Raw genomic sequence first — 18,604 nt, 5'->3', positions numbered from 1 at the left:
CTCTGGGATTCTCTAAGTATACCATCATATCAAAAGAGTGATAATTTGGTTTCCTCTTTACATACTGTAATTCCTTTTATCTCTTTCTCAACTCTTATTGCCAAATCCAGCTTTTCTAATACAATATTGAATAGTAATGGTGATAGTGGGCAATCTTCTTTCACTCGTGATCTTATTGGGAAACGTTCCAGTTTATCCCAATTACATATGATGCTTACTGATGGTTTTAAATAGATGTTACTGATTATTTTAAGGAAAAGTCAATTTATTCCTATGCTATCAAGTGTGTTTAACTTTTTAAGTGTTGGATTTTATCAAATGCTTTTTCTGCCTCTATTAAGACAATCACATAGTTTTTGTTAATTTGGTTATTGATATAGTCAATTATGCTAATAGTTTTCCTAATATTGAACCAGCCCTGCATTCCTGGTATAAATCCTACTTGGTCATGGTGTATTATCCTGGGGATGATTTTCTGTAATCTTTTTGCTAATATTTTATTTAAGATTTTAGCATCAATATTCATTAGGGAGATTGGTCTATAATTTTCTTTCTCAGTTTTCAACCTACCTGGTTTAGGTATTAATACCATATCTGTGTCATAAAAGGGATTTGGAAGGAGTCCTTCATTCACTATTTTTTTCAAATAGTTTATGTAACATTGGAGTTAATTGTTCTTTAAATGTTTGGTAGAATTCACATGTAAATCCATTTGGTCCTGTGGATTTTTTCTTAAGATGTTGATTAATAGCTTGTTCTATTTCTTTTTTCTGAATGGGACTATTTAAGCAATTTACTTTCTCCTCTGTTAATCTGGGAAGCCTATATTTTTGAAGGTAGTCCTCCATTTTACTTAGGTTATCATATGTATTGGCATAAAGTTGAGCAAAGTAACTCTTAGTTATTTCTCTAATTTCCTCTTCATTCATGGAAAGTTCTCCCTTTTCATTTTTAAGAGTAACAATTTGCTTTTCCTCTTTCCTTTTTCTAATCAGATTTAGGTTTATCTATTTTATTGTTTTTTCATAAAACAAACTCTTAGTTTTATTTATTAAATCAATAATTTTTTTTTACTTTCAATTTTATCAATTTCTCCTTTTAATTTTAGAATTTCAAGTTTAGTATTTGATTTTGGGTTTTTAATTTGGTCTTTTTCTAGTTTTTTAAGTTGCAAGCCCAATTCATTGATATTCTCTTTCTCTACTTTATTCAAGTAAGCCTCTAAAGATATAAAATTTCTCCTTATTACTGCTTTGGCTGCATCCCACAAATTTTGGTATGTTCTCTCATTGTTGTCATTCTCTTGGGTGAAATTATTAATTGGGTCTATGATTTGCCATTTCATCCAATCATTCTTTAGGATGAGATTATTTAGTTTCCAATTACTTTTTGGTCTATTTACCCCTAACTTTTCGTTGAATGCAGTTTTTATTGCATTTTGATCTGAAAAGAAAGTATTTACTATTTCTGCCTTTCTGCATTTAATTTTGAGATCTTTATCTCCTAATATATGGTCAATTTTTGTATAGGTTCCATGCATTGCTGAGAAGAAAGTATACTCCTTTCAGTCTCCATTCAGTTTTCTCCAAAGATCTATCATACTTAACTTTTCTAATATTCTATTTACCTCTTTAACTTCTTTTTAAAATTTGTTTTGTGATTTGATTTATCTAATTTTGAGAATGCAAGGTAAAGATTATTATTATAGTTTATTATAAATTTATTATAATAGTTTATTATAAACTATTATAGTTTTGTAACTCTCTTAACTTGTCCTTTAGGAAGTTAGATGCTATACTACTTGGTGCATATATGTTTAGTATTGATATTGCTTCATTGTCTATGCTACCCTTTAAGAAGATATAATTTCCTTCTTTATCTCTTTTAATTAGATCAATTTTTGCTTTTGCTTGATTTGAGATAAGAATGGCTACCTCTGCTTTTTGAAGCATTATAGATTCTGCTCCAGCCTTTTACCTTTACTTTGTATGTATCTCCCTGCTTTAAATGTGTTTCTTGTAAAGAACATTTTGTAGGGTTCTGGCTTTTGATCCAATCTGCTATCCGCCTTTGCTTTATGAGAGAGTTCATCCCATTCATATTTATAGTTAAAATGACCAATTCTGTATTTCCTGCCATCTTATTACCTCAGATTATGCTTTTCTTTTTCTTTCCCTCCTTACTCCTCTCCCCAGTATTAAACTTGGGGACCACTTGCCTCATGCAGCTCTTTCTATTTAGAATCCCTCCCACCTGCTTTGAATTCCTTCCCCTTGTTATACTTTTCCCTTATTACTCTTTTCCTTTTCCTCTTTCCTCTCTCACTTTTTAATGAAGTGATAGAAGTTTCTCTGTAAACCAAATATGTCAACTATTTTCTCTTTGAGCTAAATATGATGAGAGTAAGATTCACACAATATTCCTTCCCCCCCACAAATTCCCTCAGATATGATAGGTTTCCTTTGCTTCTTTGTGGGATGTAGTTTCCCTCTTTTTATTCCCCCTTTTCCCTTTTTCTTATACTATCCCCTTTCCATTGCCACTTCCCTTTTTATATTATATCAATAAAATCAAATTATATATGCACTCTTTATGTATAGCCATAACACAAATACAATTCTCAAGAGTTCTTTTTACCTTTTTCTGCTTCTCTTGAGTCCTATAATTGGAGGTGAAATTTTTTTTTTTAGCCCTGCTTTTTTTTTATTTATTTATTTTTTTTTTAGAAATGAATGGAACCCACCTGTTTCATTAAATGTCCATCTTCTTCTCTGGAAAAATATGCCCAGCTTAGCTGGGTAGTTTATTCTTGACTGCATTCCAATTTCTTTTGCCTTTTGGAATACCAATTTCCAGGCCCTTTGATTCTTTAATGTGGAAGCAGTTAGATTCTGAACGATCCTTATTGTGGTTCCTCAGTATTTGAATTTTTTCCTAACTGCTTGTAATATTTTTTCCTTAGTCTGATAGTCCTGTAATTTAGCCACAATATTCTTTGGAATTTTTATTTTAGGGTCTTTTTCAGAAGGTATTCAATGAATTCTTTCAATGCCTATTCTACCTTCTGATTCTATTATATCTGGCAGTTTCTCTTTTATGATTTCCTGTAAAATAGTATATAGGCTCTTTTTTTTTTCATTATAATTCTAAGGAATTCCAACAATCCTCAGATTATCTCTTCCAGATCTATTTTCTAGGTCTGGTGTTTTTCCAAGTAGATATTTAACATTTTTTTTTTTTGCTTGACTTATTCTTGATGTCTCTACAAATCATTTGTTCAGGTCTGATTTTTATTGAGTTATTTTCTTCATTAGCTTTTTTTAAATTTTATTTTTTTGTATATGTCCAATTGAGTTTTTAAATGAGTTGTTTTGCTCTATGGAATTTTTTTCCATTTCACTAATTTTTTTTTCTTACTGAGTTATTTACTTTTTCCAATTCACAAATCCTACTTTCTTGGGAGTTCTTCATCTTTTCTAATTCACAAATTCTGTTTCTCTTGGAATTCTTTACTTTTCCAATTCACATTTCAGGAAGTTGTTTTCTTTTTCCACTTTACCAAATTTTTCTTTTAGTGAGTTATATGTCTTTTCCACACTCTCTTGCAAGAGCTTCTCTTTTCTTTCCCCATTATTCTTCTAGCTCTCTTTTAAGATCATTTATAATTTCCTCTAGGAGAGCCTTGTGTGATGGGGACCAGGTTACATCCCCCCTTGGGGTTTTGTCTGGAGTCTGTTTGCAGAACCTCCCCTCCTCCACTCCATGCAGACTTATGGCTGCCCTGGGCAGAGCCCCTTCTGCTGTGCAGAATTATGGCTGCCTCAGACAAAAACCCCACACTGCAGAATAGGGCTGTACAGCTGTGCTGTGGTCCATGTTGAGTCACTTCTGGTGCTGGATGGGTATAGCCAGATCCTGTTAGATTATGATATTTTTTGGAGTGTACTCTATCTTTGGCCTTTTTGTAACTTCTCTGCTGATCTACTGCTTTACAACCAAAGCAGAGCAGCCAACCTGTGATAGAGTCCTCCCTGCAAAATCTCCACCTGCAGAGACCACCTCCCTCTTCCCCCCCAACCTTGTTCACTCATTGTGCTAGCCTCTGGTTCTGCCTCCCTGACTGCGCTGGCTTGCTTCTGCCAATCAGGACAAACCTTTTCTGGCAATCTTCCAGATCATCTTTGGCTGCTAATTTGTTGTTATCCCAACATTTGTGGCTTTTACCAATCAAACATTCTGAGGCTGAATTTGGTAATTAGTAATGAGGGTAGAAGAGGAGCTTAGAATGATGCATGTGTCTTCTCTGCTATCTTGGCTCCACCCCAGTTAATATGATTTTAAAGAAAAAGAGAAGAAAACAAATTGCTTGTATCAAAAATAAAATGAAATAGAAATTATTTGCTCATGATAACATAGATAGTTATTTGGTTGAGAAAATGACTTTTGTCTGTAAGCCCTTGCCTTTTCCCACAACACTATAATACTTTTCATTCACTCAATGGCCATTGATGAAGCCACTATGCTCAGTGCCATAAAGGATAGAAGAATAAATGAGTTATGAGTTTATATATTGTGGTACTTATATTCTAGTATGTGAAAATAAAAATTCATACAAATCAGAATAATGGAAAATAGAAGCTATTATTATAAGGAAAAGATAAAATTCAAATCATATAGAAGTTCTAGGAGAAAAGTTCTTCAGGCCAAAGTGGATCAAGGAAGAGTTTAAAAAGTAAGAAGCATCTAAATCTAGGCTTCATCACTCGGTATATTAATATTGAAATTATTTAGAAAGCAAAGATGGTACAGGGGTGGTTGGTGTCAGAGGCAGGCAGAAGAATAACTGATGCAGAAGGGTAAAAGAAGAAGAAAAGTACAGAAACATACTAGAATATAAGTACCACAATATATAAACTCATAACTCATTTATTCTTCTATCCTTTATGGCACTGAGCATAGTGGCTTCATCAATGGCCATTGAGTGAATGAGAAGTGTTATAGTGTTGTGGGAAAAGGCAAGGGCTTACAGACAAAAGTCATTTTCTCAACCAAATAACTATCTATGTTATCATGAGCAAATAATTTCTATTTCATTTTATTTTTGATACACACTCTCTGGGAGGAGATCTGCTTTCTCAACTCAATCTCTTCTTCCTATAGAAAGCCGTCCCAACTCTGACCTGGAGTAGACTCACTTCTCTGGGCCCAATGTTGTCTCTTTTATCCTCGCAGAGACTGTAGTGAGAACTCAATGGAGCTTGTGAAAAAATACTTCAACCAATGAACTTGCTCCTTTTAAAGGGGCATGTGAGAACTCAGGGGCTTAAAGGCTTCTTTAACTCAGGCTTCTTAAAGGTGCAAACTTCTTTTAAACATGTAAAGTCTACCTCAGAAGATCAAAGGTATAAACTCCCTTCAAAGTCTGGAACCAAAGGTGTGAATTCTGAGCCAGAGAACTGTCCAGACAACCTGAGTTCTCACCTAACATCAGAGAACTGTCCAGACAACTTGAGTTCTCACCTTGTAATCCTAACATTTATCATCTAGTATTTTGGAATCTAGGCAAGCTAGGTGTGAATTTGGGAAAGAGATAAATATAATTTCACAATGTCAAATCCCATTAAAAGAGACTTAATCCAACAACAAAAAAAAAAAACAAACCTGAGCTCTGATGGGTAGAGGGTAATTTAGGAAATGTAGTTCATTTAGGATAAAAAGATCAAAATCTGTGAATCAATTTAGGACCAGTAACAAGAATTGATTAGTCTGTGCTTTGGTCTAATTTCATGAAATTAAGAGGATACTTGGCAGAACATGTGATATTTCAGCAGCTAGAAACAACTTTGCATTTAGTGAGCAAGCTAAAAATAAAAATTCCTTAAAATGAAAAGATTCCACAAAATGCTTTCTTCTCTCCTTTCTCTTCTTCCCTCTGAGAAACGTCCCAAAAGAGTTTCTCGCTAACACTGTCCTGCTTCATTATTCAGTGATGTCCTTTCAAGCACTGACTGTACATTGACACATCTCTGTAAAGGGCTAGAACTGAGCAATGCACTATTAGTTTCACGTGCTTCATTATCCAAGTGCATTGCTCAGTTCTAGCCCTTTACACATCTCTATCTCCATAAACAGATATGATGTTTTCCTATTTTCTACCTGTTGACCAATGAACTTGACTTTTAAAAATTTAATTTAATGGCATCTTTCTTGATATTTATTCCAGTTCCATTTCATGGGAGATTATGTAGCTAATTATAGTTCTTTTCAAGACAATTATATTGTAAATGATAGACATAATGAGAACCAAACAACTAACTCAATCCTTGCTCATTTTTTCCCATAACAGAAATAATATTCATTTTTATTTTTTATATTTTTTATTATTATGGCTTTTTATTTACAAGATATATGCTTGAGTAATTTTTCAGCATTGATCCTTGCAAAACCTTCTGTTCCAACTTTTTCTCTCCTTTACCTCACCCCCTCCCCCAGATGGCAGGTAGACCAATACATGTTAAATATGTTATAGTATATGTTAAATATAATATATGTATACATATCCACACAATTATTTTGCTGTACAAGAAAAATCGGACTTGGAAATATGGTAAAATTAACCTGAAAAGAAAATAAAAAATGCAAGCGGACAAAAATAGTCAGATTGGAAATGCTATGTTGTGGTTTACACTCAAATAATATTCATTTTCAAAGAGAGCTGCTTTTCTGTCAATGATTCTCAACACTCACATAATTGGAATTATCAAATAACATTTATGAAGACATTGAAAAACTGAAGTATTCTGCTTCTCGATTTTTTCATGGCTATAATTGCATCTTCAGCTGAACAGGATATAAACATTCATAGTTCCCTACAATTAGACAAGACATTCTAAAATCAGATTAAAAGGGCTTAACAAAAAGAAATATCTTTTCTCTTCTCTCACACAATCTATAGGATGATAAAAAGAAGCTATTCCCCAACTCCCTCATGCCTAAGCAAGTAAACTATGAGAAAGAGTGAAAACACTCATTTTAATTAATCTTACTACTTTTCCTAATTGGATATTTGTGTTTTTAAATTTATACAACTCATAGAAGGGGAAGCTATTAGGTCTAGCAAAGGAATGACTTTGCAGTCATGAATTATATCCTAGAATTGTTACTTCAGACATAGACTCATATCAGTGTACCTCAAAATGGGGGTGCAGAAAGCGATCAGATCTAAACCTATTTTGGACACCTTACCCATAAAGAGTAATATGTTTGTGAATGTCCTGGGTCTTTTTCTGAGTTAAGAGGGACTAAGAGGGATAAGAGAATGAATGAGGCTAATCGGACTGTTGTGCTGGAATTCTGCTGGGGCTTTCTAAGCATCACAATGTTGAGATTGTTTTCTTTGTGTTGTGCCTGGGGATATATCTGGTCATTTTACTGGGTATCTTCTCATGCATTTTATTGAGTTTTTTGGATTCAAACCTTCACACCCCCATGTATTTCTTGTGGATATTGTTGTTGCATCCTCATTTGTGCTTTTAATGTTGGTCAATTTTTCTCAGGTTGTGCATTACAAATGTATCTTACTCATACCCTGGGAGAAATAGAGTGTGTGCTGCTGGCCATGATGGACTATGACAGATACGTGGCCATCTGCAATTCTCTGAGATATACAATCATCATGAAGATGAGAGTCTGTGTGCAATTGGCAACCCTGAGCTGGATAGTTGGAAGTGTAAATTCATTACTGCAAATAGTCCTTGCATTGAGGCTTCCCTTTTGTGGAAATGGCATCATTGATCTTTTTTGGTGAAATCCTGACTGTTCTGAAACTGATCTGTGTGGACATTTCTCTCAATACTTTTGTCATGATGGTAGCAGTTGTACTCATCACAATTATTCCAGTGTTGCTCATTTTCATCTCATACATGTTTATCCTTGTTACCATTCTGAGAGTCAACTCAGCTGAAGAAAGGAAGAAAGCCTTTTCCATCTGTTCAGCGCATCTGACTATAGTCATCATATTTTTTGGAACCCTTCTCTTCATGTACTCAAAACCCAAGGCAAAGGATTCAGATTTAGACAAACTGATTGCTTTATTTTATAGTGCAGTGACTTTAATGCTGAATCCCATTATTTACAGTCTGAGGAACAAGGAAGTCAAGGCAGCAGTGAAAAAAGTGATGTTCTCCAGTAGAATCTGAAGCATGCGCCATTGTTTCATTGACATTCCAATCAGTATTGATATTAATCTATCCATTCATAAGGGCTTTTAAGGAATTTATGTCTCCAGAACCTACTTCATCAATCAGTACGTGGAGAGTATTTATGTTTTACATTCTTTTTACATGTCTACAAAAAGAAAATTCACATGATGGATTGAAAACTATTCTCATGTTTTTAATATCTTTGAAATATATACCTGTATACCCTCAGCCTGCCTTTAAATCTTAACATATGTCTAATACTGTACTTCTCCTACTGACAGAATTTTTCATTAGGATAAAGCATCCTACTTCAGAAAAAAGTACTAGTCTGCAAGTTCTGCCATTAAATTTTTCACAAACCTGAGCAAACAAGCATTTGAAAATATGCATGATTATTTTTCTATCCTCCATATTCTGAAAGAAATCATTTTAAAAGAGTAGTTTTCCATAGGAATACAATGTTCTGAATTTCTATACTGTTGGCTGCTACAGGATATCTTTGTTACAGGAAAGTATTTGATCTTTCTATTTTCAATTCACAGAACTCTGTTGGCTACATGACTAACTTATGACCCTTCATGCTGATAGCCTTGAAGAAAAGATCATTTTCCCTATATTTTTCATGAGTTGCAGGATATAAAGGTACTATTTAAGAATACTAAGGGAATGGTTTGTTATACAGATACTTATATACAACAAGATACAGATATTTATGTCCAAAGTAAAATTAGAACAATACACAATAAATTCTCAAGTTCATATAAATGAGTGGAAAATGACTTTAAATATGTTTTCAAAGAACTGAACTGATGCAATTCAACAAATACTTATGAACCTACTAGATGCTGGGCAATGTGCTAGCCTCTGGGTATATAATGTTAAATATAACACAGGTCCTATTATCAAGGAATTTGATGTAGTGCAATAAATACTGAATTTGGAGTCAGTAACTAGTTTAAGCCATTTCATTAATTTAAATGCTAAAAGGTAAAGTAAATCAAATCATAACACAATCTGAACTAATCAGACAGCTATCCAATTCAATGAAGAGAGAGTTGGACCTAGAATAAGGAAGATCTTAGTTTATATTCCACATTGTATATTTCCCAGCTATTTGAGCAAGTTATTTTTTCAATTTCAATTTCTTTATCTGTAAAGTGGAGTACTGCTTTGAACAGGGACTTCAGATGTCCTGGCAGGAGAGTACCCTTAATAATAAAAGTAAGTGGGGAAAGTAATTTGCATTAGAAAGAAGATAAAGTAAGCAAGAGGTGATCACTAAAAGTAATTTATCACTATAAGTAATTTATCACCAGGCTGACATGAGGAATAACATATAAGATATCACATATAAAATATAAGATAAAATATGTTATAACATATTAGATATCAGATAAAAATGAAGTATAGAATATAAAAATCAGTTATAAGATATATAAGATATATAAATTAAAAGATATAAAAATATAAAACAAAGAAAATTTATAAGATTTATCCTTGTTCACCTGATACCAATATAGTACACATATTGAATCAGAATATGGCAAAATCTCTCAGGTAGCAAGGACCTAATGACACTTTTGCTGACTTTGTCAGTTGCTTAATTATGGAAATTCAGCCTGCAGGTAGCTTAAATTTTATTGAAACAATTGCTTTTGCAAATGCTAATGTCAATTATAAGAAAATATTAGCTGGGGAAAACCCAAAAATGTCTTTAGTAGAAATGATTCAAAAGTGTTAGAATATTGGGACCTTTACTTTTCAAGCAGAAATAATGGCTGTTGTACTAAATCAGCAAAATTTATGATCTAAATTTTTTTCAAATTCTCATAGATGCTACAATTTTGGACAGTTGGCTAATATGAGAAAAAATAATATTACTCAAAAGGTTGTACTTCATTGCAATTCGTCAGATAAACCTTATAAGGTCTAAAATGCAGGAAGGACAGATATTGGGCTTCTGAAAATCCCTCTCAGCATGATAGAGAAGTTAATTTGATATTGAGAACCATTCAATGGGAGCTAATCTTTCTCAAGTAGTGCCTGTTAACAATACCTCAAATCCAACTTATTGACAGTACAAGATTTAATGCATGTTATCCTAAGAAGTATTGGCTTTGATTTTTCTGCTGCGGTATCACACTGAATTTCTGATAATATGGAATATGTTCTCTCCCCACCAGAGTTTTAGGTCTAGTTCCTTCTGGTATGCTAGGTCTTATTTTGGGATGTAATTCATGGGCAATGCTAAGGCTTAAGATTGTTTCTGAAGTAATAGAGTTTGATTTTTTTGGGGGAAAATATGTATTCTTTGCTATGCCACTCCTCACCACGATATTTTTTTTAAAAAGGGTGATAAAATAGCAAAGTTATTAATAATAACTAACAAAATCATAAAATTAAACTAAATTTTAAAAATTTGGGGTGGTGAAGATTTTGAAGGTACAGGAAAAGAGGCATTCTGGATTCAATCTATCATTGATTGTAGGCCAATTTTAAAATAAAAATTAAAAGGGATATTTTAGTTATTCTAAATGATCATCAAAAATTGAGGGATATTTATTGGGTAAAACTGTACTTGAAATTTGAAACACATGAATTGGCAAAATTATTCAAATTTTTAAGAGGAGATTCTAACTCTAATTCAAAAAGAAATCTGAATATCAACCGCAAGTAATAGATGGCATTTACAGATGTTATTAATAAACAATCAGCCTCTTTATATATATATTCTACCTATTACTAAATATATTTAATGAGTTATATGTGATTATTACTGTACTGTATACTGCTCAAGAACCTCTTAATATTTTTTCAGATAGCAAATTTTCTGTTTATGTGGTTAACACATAACACAGAAACAGCCCCAGTCCTGTTAAATAAAATTCCTTTAATATTATTTAAATTTCTATTTGTTTAAAAGAATGGTTTATATTTACATGATGCTAATTCCTGAGTAGTTGTTTTTATTTTTCAAATTTATGGTTTTTGCAAAGCTGTCACAGTTTTCTTCCATGTCATTTTTGTCTATATCTGTGTCTGTGTCAGTGTAAAATGCCTGTGCTATGTTTGTTCCGTGAGCTAGATTTTGTTACTTGGAAAGATTTCTTAACCTTCTTAATTTCATTTTTAAAAGGGAAATAATCTAACTTTTTCTTGTGGATCCCAGTTCTGGTCAAGCTAAGGGCTGCAAAAAATGTTAGCTAATCAAAATTATGAGATGGTTTTGAGAGAATATGACTAAGGAATTTGACAATTAGTCAAAACAATAATTAGGAAAATAGCAGCTTTTTGCTAACTCTTTTTTGACTTCTATCTTATGTGGAGTCTTCTATTACTCCATTGGGAAAGCACCCCAGATGAGTTTAAGGGTGGCCTCTCTCTACAACCCTGATTACCCAGCTACTCCTCTCCTAGGAGCCCTGAATGCATATCAGTTGTAAAGATTGTTAATAAGCTTGATATAGCCCAAATCTCTCTGTTAATTTCTCTCATCTCAGAGCAGATTGATAAAAGAGAAAACTAAAGTATTGTAGGGAAAGCAGCAAAAGTCATGGAGACCCCATATAACCTGTACCTTCCCAACTTAGCTTAGGGGAATACAGTGGGGGTCAGGCACCACGTTCAGCATTCCCTGAGTCCTGGCATTTAAAACTACCATCAAAGGAAATATTGGCACCAGTCATCCCAGCCTTCAGCAGGTTCTGTCCAGAAACTGGTTGGAAAGAATCTGGGTGCCCCTGGCATCACCTAGCATGGCAGTGTGAGATGAAAAAAAACCAGTCAGCCTCTGTTTTCTGTTTTCAGGAAATCCACCATTCTCTGTTTCAATTTCAGAAATGTATCAGCTATGTAATTTATGGCAAGTTATTCTATCTCTGCCCAGTTTTCCGATTTATAAAGATAACTAAAAATGTTGTGAAGATTACATGATTGCAAAAGTGCTTAGCATAAAGCATATTATGTGAATGTTAACTGTTTTATTGAATAAAATTGCTTTATATTTGATAACTTTATATGGGATTTGAGATGTGACCAACATACAATGCCAATGTTGAGATAAATAATTTTGGGGTGTATGTAAATTAAACTAAACAAATTCAACTAAATTAAGGCCTCACTAGGCCTAGGAAGATAGTGCATAGAATCTCTCTTTCTTCATATTTCTCTCCTTCCCTGACTAAAAGAAGGGATAAGAAGGAGAAAATATATATAATTCAGTGAAATTTGTTAAATTTGAGATGAGAGTAAAAGCAGTTTTAAAGGAGCTCTAATCAAAGCCCAATAAAGAGATATGTAAATTGTAATCTATTTGCACTAAATTTAGGTAAACAGAAAAGTAGTTCACTGCTACTTAAAAAAACTGCCAAAAACCAGCCTGCTTTTGAGTTATCTAGAGTCAGACTTCTCAGAACCCAGTCACAAAAAATTGACATCTTAATTTTTTCCTGGCTTACAAAAGAGAAATGATTTGCATGAATTGGAAAATATACAAATGACAATCCAGTTTGTCTGAAACATTTAATTGAAATTTGGGAAAACTCATGAAGTAAAGTTAAATAAATTTTAAAATCTGTTCTATCTCAATAAAAAAAAGAGTGTCTTGTTTTTTTCTATATAATAAAAAGGAAAATTATTTAAGGGAATGGAAATTCTCCCTGAGAATTAACTAGCTTAACAGCTTGGGGACTGAATAGATTTGTCAACTAAAAGAAGGTGGAAAGTTTATTTAGCCTTGCTAAATATTTTTATATTATTTTGTAAATGCAATTTAGAGAATTAGATATTTTCATGGTTTCTAGAAAATTGAGAGCAAATTACAACTAAGACTATTTGGCTATTAATTAACTAAGTTATTTGGAGCTATTGCCATCACATTAAACCTAAATCTGATAATTGGTATGTATGGAAGAAGAGAGAGAAGGTGAAAACCTTATCAGTTTGTCTTCAAGGATGGAGGGTAAAAGCCTTATGAAGGTATCAAATAGCATAGCCCATAAAAACACTAAGAATGGTTGGGGTGGGCAACAAGAACCTCAGCCTGTTCCCTGGGGCCTCTGTCAACTCATTTTAATTTGTAAGTTTGCCAGTTTCCTTAAAACCATCAGGGCAAGCAAGGCCATCAGCCCTAAGAAATGAGGTGTTTCTGTAGACCTAAGTCTATGGACATGTTTAATGATTAATCCTTTGCATCAGGATGAATTTAAACATATAAAACAAGTTAAAAAATTTCCTATGTGTGTAAGTTTTGGAAAACTTGTAAGAAATAATTTATCTAGCCCTAAATTGCAATTAGAATTGCTATTAGAAGTAGAATGTCTTGGGACTGTTACTGGTATCCTTTTGAATTTTGAATTTGATTGCCTGATTATTGTCAATAACCCACCACTTAAGAGAAATGTGACCCTGAACAGGTGGAGGTCTGTATCTGGAAATAAGAATATACCTGATTATTCCTGAGTTTGACCATAAAATAGAACATTATAATTGAATATCCAATTGAACTAAGGATGCTTTATTTTGTCATATGTATGCTCCCAGGCTGAGGCCCAAAGAACCAGTTCTGATGGTGGTATAATCATATCTCTATATTTTCCTCTGACAGCAAATTTCTATAATCAGAGCAAATGGTCAACATAAGCCATGAACACAATTCAATTATATAATATCAAGGGAGTGGAGCCAAAATGGCAGAGAGCAAACAGGATTTTCTGTGACTTCCTCTGACCTTCTCTCAAACCAACAGTAGATTAAGCCTCTAAACTGGTTTTGAAGTGATTAAACTCACAAATATTTGGAGTCAACATATTTCTATAAGAAAATACCTTGGAAGAACTTCAGAACAGATCTGTTTCAAATGGTCTGGGGGACAGTCTACCAAGCCCAGACCACAGCACAGGGAGCCTGGGGCAAGGAGGTGGGACAAGGAGACAAAGCATTCCACACCAGGGAATCTTCTGTGAGTCTTTTAGGCTACTCTACTCTTGGTGCAAGGTGGTGTTAGCAAATTTTCTACAAAAGGCAAATTGTAAACTGCTGAGCCCTGAAAGAATGTGGGACCTGGTAACAATTACCCACTACCAGAAATCAGCAGAACTAAAACTAAAGCAGTTGATACTCCTTTGCATCAAAACCAGACCTCAACCCTTATAAAAATAAACAAACAAACAAACAAAAAAACAAACCTCTCACCATAGATAGCTTTTATAGAAATAGAGAACAACAGACCTAAAATCTTGGGGTTCCTGAATGCAAATCAACTGCAAATGAAGCCCAAAAGTGAGATATGAAGTGGTCCCCATATCACAAGGCTTTCTTGGAAGATTTTAAAAAGAATCTTAAAAGACTTAGAAGAAAAATGGGGAAAGAAAATGAGACCTTTGCAAGAGGATAAAGAAAAGGAAAAACAGAAATTATCTGAAGAAAACTCCTTAAAATAGATTTGATGAAATGGAAAAACCATATAACTACATACAAAAAAAGATATGAAAAAGATACCAATTTGTTGAAAAACAGAATTTGTGAAATGGAGAAAAAAATGCAATGAACAAAACAATTCAATTGACCAAATACAAAAGGAGCTAAAAATATAACTGAAGAAAATAATGCACTAAAAATTAGAATTGAACAAATATAAGTGAATGACTCAATAAAACTTCAAGAATCAGTCAAACAAAAACAAAAAAGTGAAAAAAAAGTAAAAGAAAATAAGAAATACTTCTTAGAAAAAACAACTAATCTGGAAAATAGATCTAGGAGAGACAATCTAAAGTTTATTGGACTTCCTGAAAGCTATGAAGAAAAAAAGAACCTAGACATTATCCTGTAGGAAATCATTAAGGAAAACTTCCCTGATATCCTAGAATCAGAAGGTAAAATAGCCATTGAAAGAATTCACAGTTCACCTCCTGAAAGAGACGACAAAATGAAAATTCCAAGGAATATCATGGCTAAATTTCAGAATTATTAGACCAAAGAAAAATATTGCAAGTAGCCAGAAAGAAACAATTGAAATACTGAGGAGCCACAAACAGGATTGCCCAGGACCCAGCAGCTTCCACTTTAAAGGTTCAAAGTGCCTGGAATCTGATATTTCAAAAGGCAAAGGAATTTGGATTATAGCCAATAATAAGCTATCCAGCTAAAACAAGCATTATCTTTCAGGGAAGAAAATGGACATTCAATGATACTAGTGAATTTCATCTATTTCTGATGAAAAGACCAAAGCTGAAGAAAAATATTGTTCTCCTTGTGATCTTAGCTGCTTTGCAGGAAGAGATAGAAAAGAAAGCAGTTACTGAGGATGATCTTGTCAGATAGCATAACCATCTCAATTAGCTCAAAGTCCATGAATTCATAGATCGAAATCTCAAAAGAATTAAGGGTGAGAATAGAAATAATCATACTGCAGAGAAGTGAAGCTACAACTTGGGACATTATATGAGATACAATATTAGTAGGACAGTAATTATTTAGGTAATATGTTTCCTTAGCTGTTCATATGCATCTAGAGAAATTATTGATGTCACTTTCCATAATAATCAAATTAATACTCTAGTATGAAATAAATGATTTTTGAAAATTGTTCTCATTATACCTGACTCACCCTTCCTTACCTTCAAATAAACTATATAATCTATCTTCTGAAAGTACCTATTATTTATTGCTTCTCACACATTCGGGGAGTTTTTCAATCCCTGAGCAATTTAGTATCCTAAGGTTGCAGAAAGTAATTTTTTGAAACCTTTGGGGCAATGTCTCAGATGCCCAATTATACTCAATATTTTTATTTGAGCCTTTTTCCTCCCCCAGTATCTATGTTGATTGCTGATTATTTATTTATTTATTTATTTATTTATTTTGGAGAGAAAAGACCTGCTCTTCCTTAGGAAGTTGAGAGTATATCAGCTATTTTGTCCCATTAATTTAAGGCCATTCAGAGGAAAAATTATCTTCCTTTCTTTTTAAACTTTTATTAGTCTTTAGTTTTTAATATTGAAATATTTCTCATTTTAATTCCCATTTCCCACCAAGTCCTACTGTAGTACTCTACTTTGTAATAAGTGCAAACAGTTACTCAAAAGTTACTGGCAGTATTAGGAAACTCTTCAAATCTGTAGTCCCATTCCCTTCCCTTATTAATATTTTTGAAATTTTATTTGAAGATCTTGAATTTTCCAAAACTGAATTTTGCCTTCAAAATTTTCCGTATTTATTGTTTGTCATTGAACTAGTCTATTTTAATCACTATGCAATTCAGAGTTCAAAATAACATTTCCCCCCTGGAGTTTATTTCTGGATTCTCCAAGGTGAAGTCTCTTTTTTCTCTATATTCAGAAGTTCTGGGAAGCTTTCTCGTATAACTTTTTGCAATATATTATTCAAGTTTTTCAATTTTCATGATTTTCTTAGAAACACAATCCTCATGTTGTTTTCATATATCTTATTTTTATGATCAGTCTTTTATACTTTATATTTATATAATTACATAATATAATATTTATATAATTCATATAACTTATGCTATTTTAATATTTGCTTTTCTTCTGTTATATTTTCTCTACTTTAACATTTTTTAAAATTTCTAATCTAGATCTATCACTTCCTTAAAGGAGTTAATCTATTTTAACTTTTTCCTAATCTGCTACTATAATTATAATAGTAGGCATTTAAAATTCTAAATCAGGCCTATTTTCATACTTACATTTTAAAAATAAATTTAATTCTTCTTTGAACCATTATAAAATTTATTTTTGTTCTTCTATGCTTTCTTGGGAGTCTATGGATTCCCATAATTTATCAGGAATTTGTTTACTTTCAGTTGTTTTAAAATAAAAGTTTCCTAAGCTCTTTGAATACTTACTATTATCCTTCCTTTTTATTTTTGAAATCCTCTTTGTTTATTTATCTGCTGGTTTTCAGGGCTTTAATTAAGGATTTTTATATTGATATTATTGATGTTTTGTTTATTGGGGGATTCTCATCATTCACTTTATGGGGTTTCTACTTTTGTTGGTAATTACATCTGTGAAAATGGTATATCTCAGTTTCTTTGAATTTGAGGATAAACATTTTTTCTTGCATAATTCCCTGTCCAGAATAGTCTCTAACATGACAGAATTGACCCAATTGACTTTCACTTCTGTTTTTGGGGCCCACAAGGGCTGCCCATGCTGATATCCTATATTAAATATTATTTTACCTCTCTCCCTTTCCATTTTGAAGTTGGGTTAAATGAATATTTTCATCTTCAAAACTTCATTCAGGAAAGTTTTCTAACTCCGTTAACTAATTTTCTATGAGTCCTTTGAAATATAATTTCTTTGAATCTAGAGGTCAAATCACTTTGTCCCTGGAATTCCTTTCCTTCCTTTATCATAGAACATATGATTGAATCAGCACTTTCTTCACAAAGTTTCTTTCATTTTTAATTAATCTGCTATTTCTTCCTTGTTAGAATCAGGTCCTGAATACTACTTCTGGTTCTGCTGATCTTGTTTCCTTTTCAAATAAATTTTACCATTATTTTGTCTAGTTTGACAAAGTAATCATTTGTTTAGTATGACAATCTATAATTCAAGACATAATTTTTAGGATATCAAGATTTCACTTGAAGACTGAATGTTCCTTTAATAATTTAAGGCTTCTTTTCTCACAAAAACTGTTTTTTTTTTAATTTGGCTAATTTCTAGATTTCTTCTTGCAATGTTGTTGCACTCTATACTCGATTTCTAACCTTGTTCTTCTTATAATGGTTTTATTCTTTTAATATGGAGTATTAAGCAATCTAGGTGGTTAGCTAGGTATCTAGATAACATGTCTAGTTACCTCTCCATCATTTTGCATTCTAATTATTTTTAGTAGTTACTGTCATATATATATATATATATCCCACCTCTACTATGTTAAATAACTATAATTTTATCTATAAGAAAAGCAAAATACTATTAAAGCAAGAAATTATGTTTTAAATTCTAAAATGAAAAATATAAGTATCAGATCATTTTGAATATGATTAAAAACATTCATTTACAATTGAAAGGGGAACAACTAGCAGTGGGGGTAGCTGGGCTGGAAGGTAGCCTCATCCTCAGGCCTAGGAATTCTTAATGGATTGAGGATGCTACTGATTATGGGCACTTGAAGGAAAGCTGAGTTCTTAGTTTCAGTTCAAGGCAAGAGGGGGTAGCTGAAGGTTACAGATACTAGAGGGTCCTCAGGGAGCAGGAGAATTTCCAGCACAGTATAGCTGTGAGACTTAACTGTGGCTTGTGAAGAAAAGCACCAAAGTTGAGAGCAGAACAAATTCAGAAAAATAACAGTAAGAAGGGCCTGAGGTCAGAGCTACTATTCCTTATGTCCAGGGCCTAGAAGTGATGATATTAAGAAGCTTCCAAGAATTA

General features: G+C 32.8%; 1 protein-coding gene across 1 annotated transcript; it reads left to right on the top strand.

Annotated features, from left to right (window-relative positions):
* Positions 1-7,196: 7,196 nt before the first annotated feature.
* Positions 7,197-8,198, top strand: LOC141550163 (olfactory receptor 13C3-like). The gene is given in 3 exon segments (XM_074280526.1): positions 7,197-7,254; positions 7,557-7,794; positions 7,796-8,198. Coding segments are annotated over 3 exon segments (699 nt in total).
* Positions 8,199-18,604: the final 10,406 nt, after the last annotated feature.

This window comes from Sminthopsis crassicaudata, chromosome 1 (genome assembly GCF_048593235.1).
Source record: "Sminthopsis crassicaudata isolate SCR6 chromosome 1, ASM4859323v1, whole genome shotgun sequence".
Classification (NCBI taxonomy): Eukaryota; Metazoa; Chordata; class Mammalia; order Dasyuromorphia; family Dasyuridae; genus Sminthopsis; species Sminthopsis crassicaudata.
This window is presented reverse-complemented; position numbering and strand designations above follow the sequence as displayed.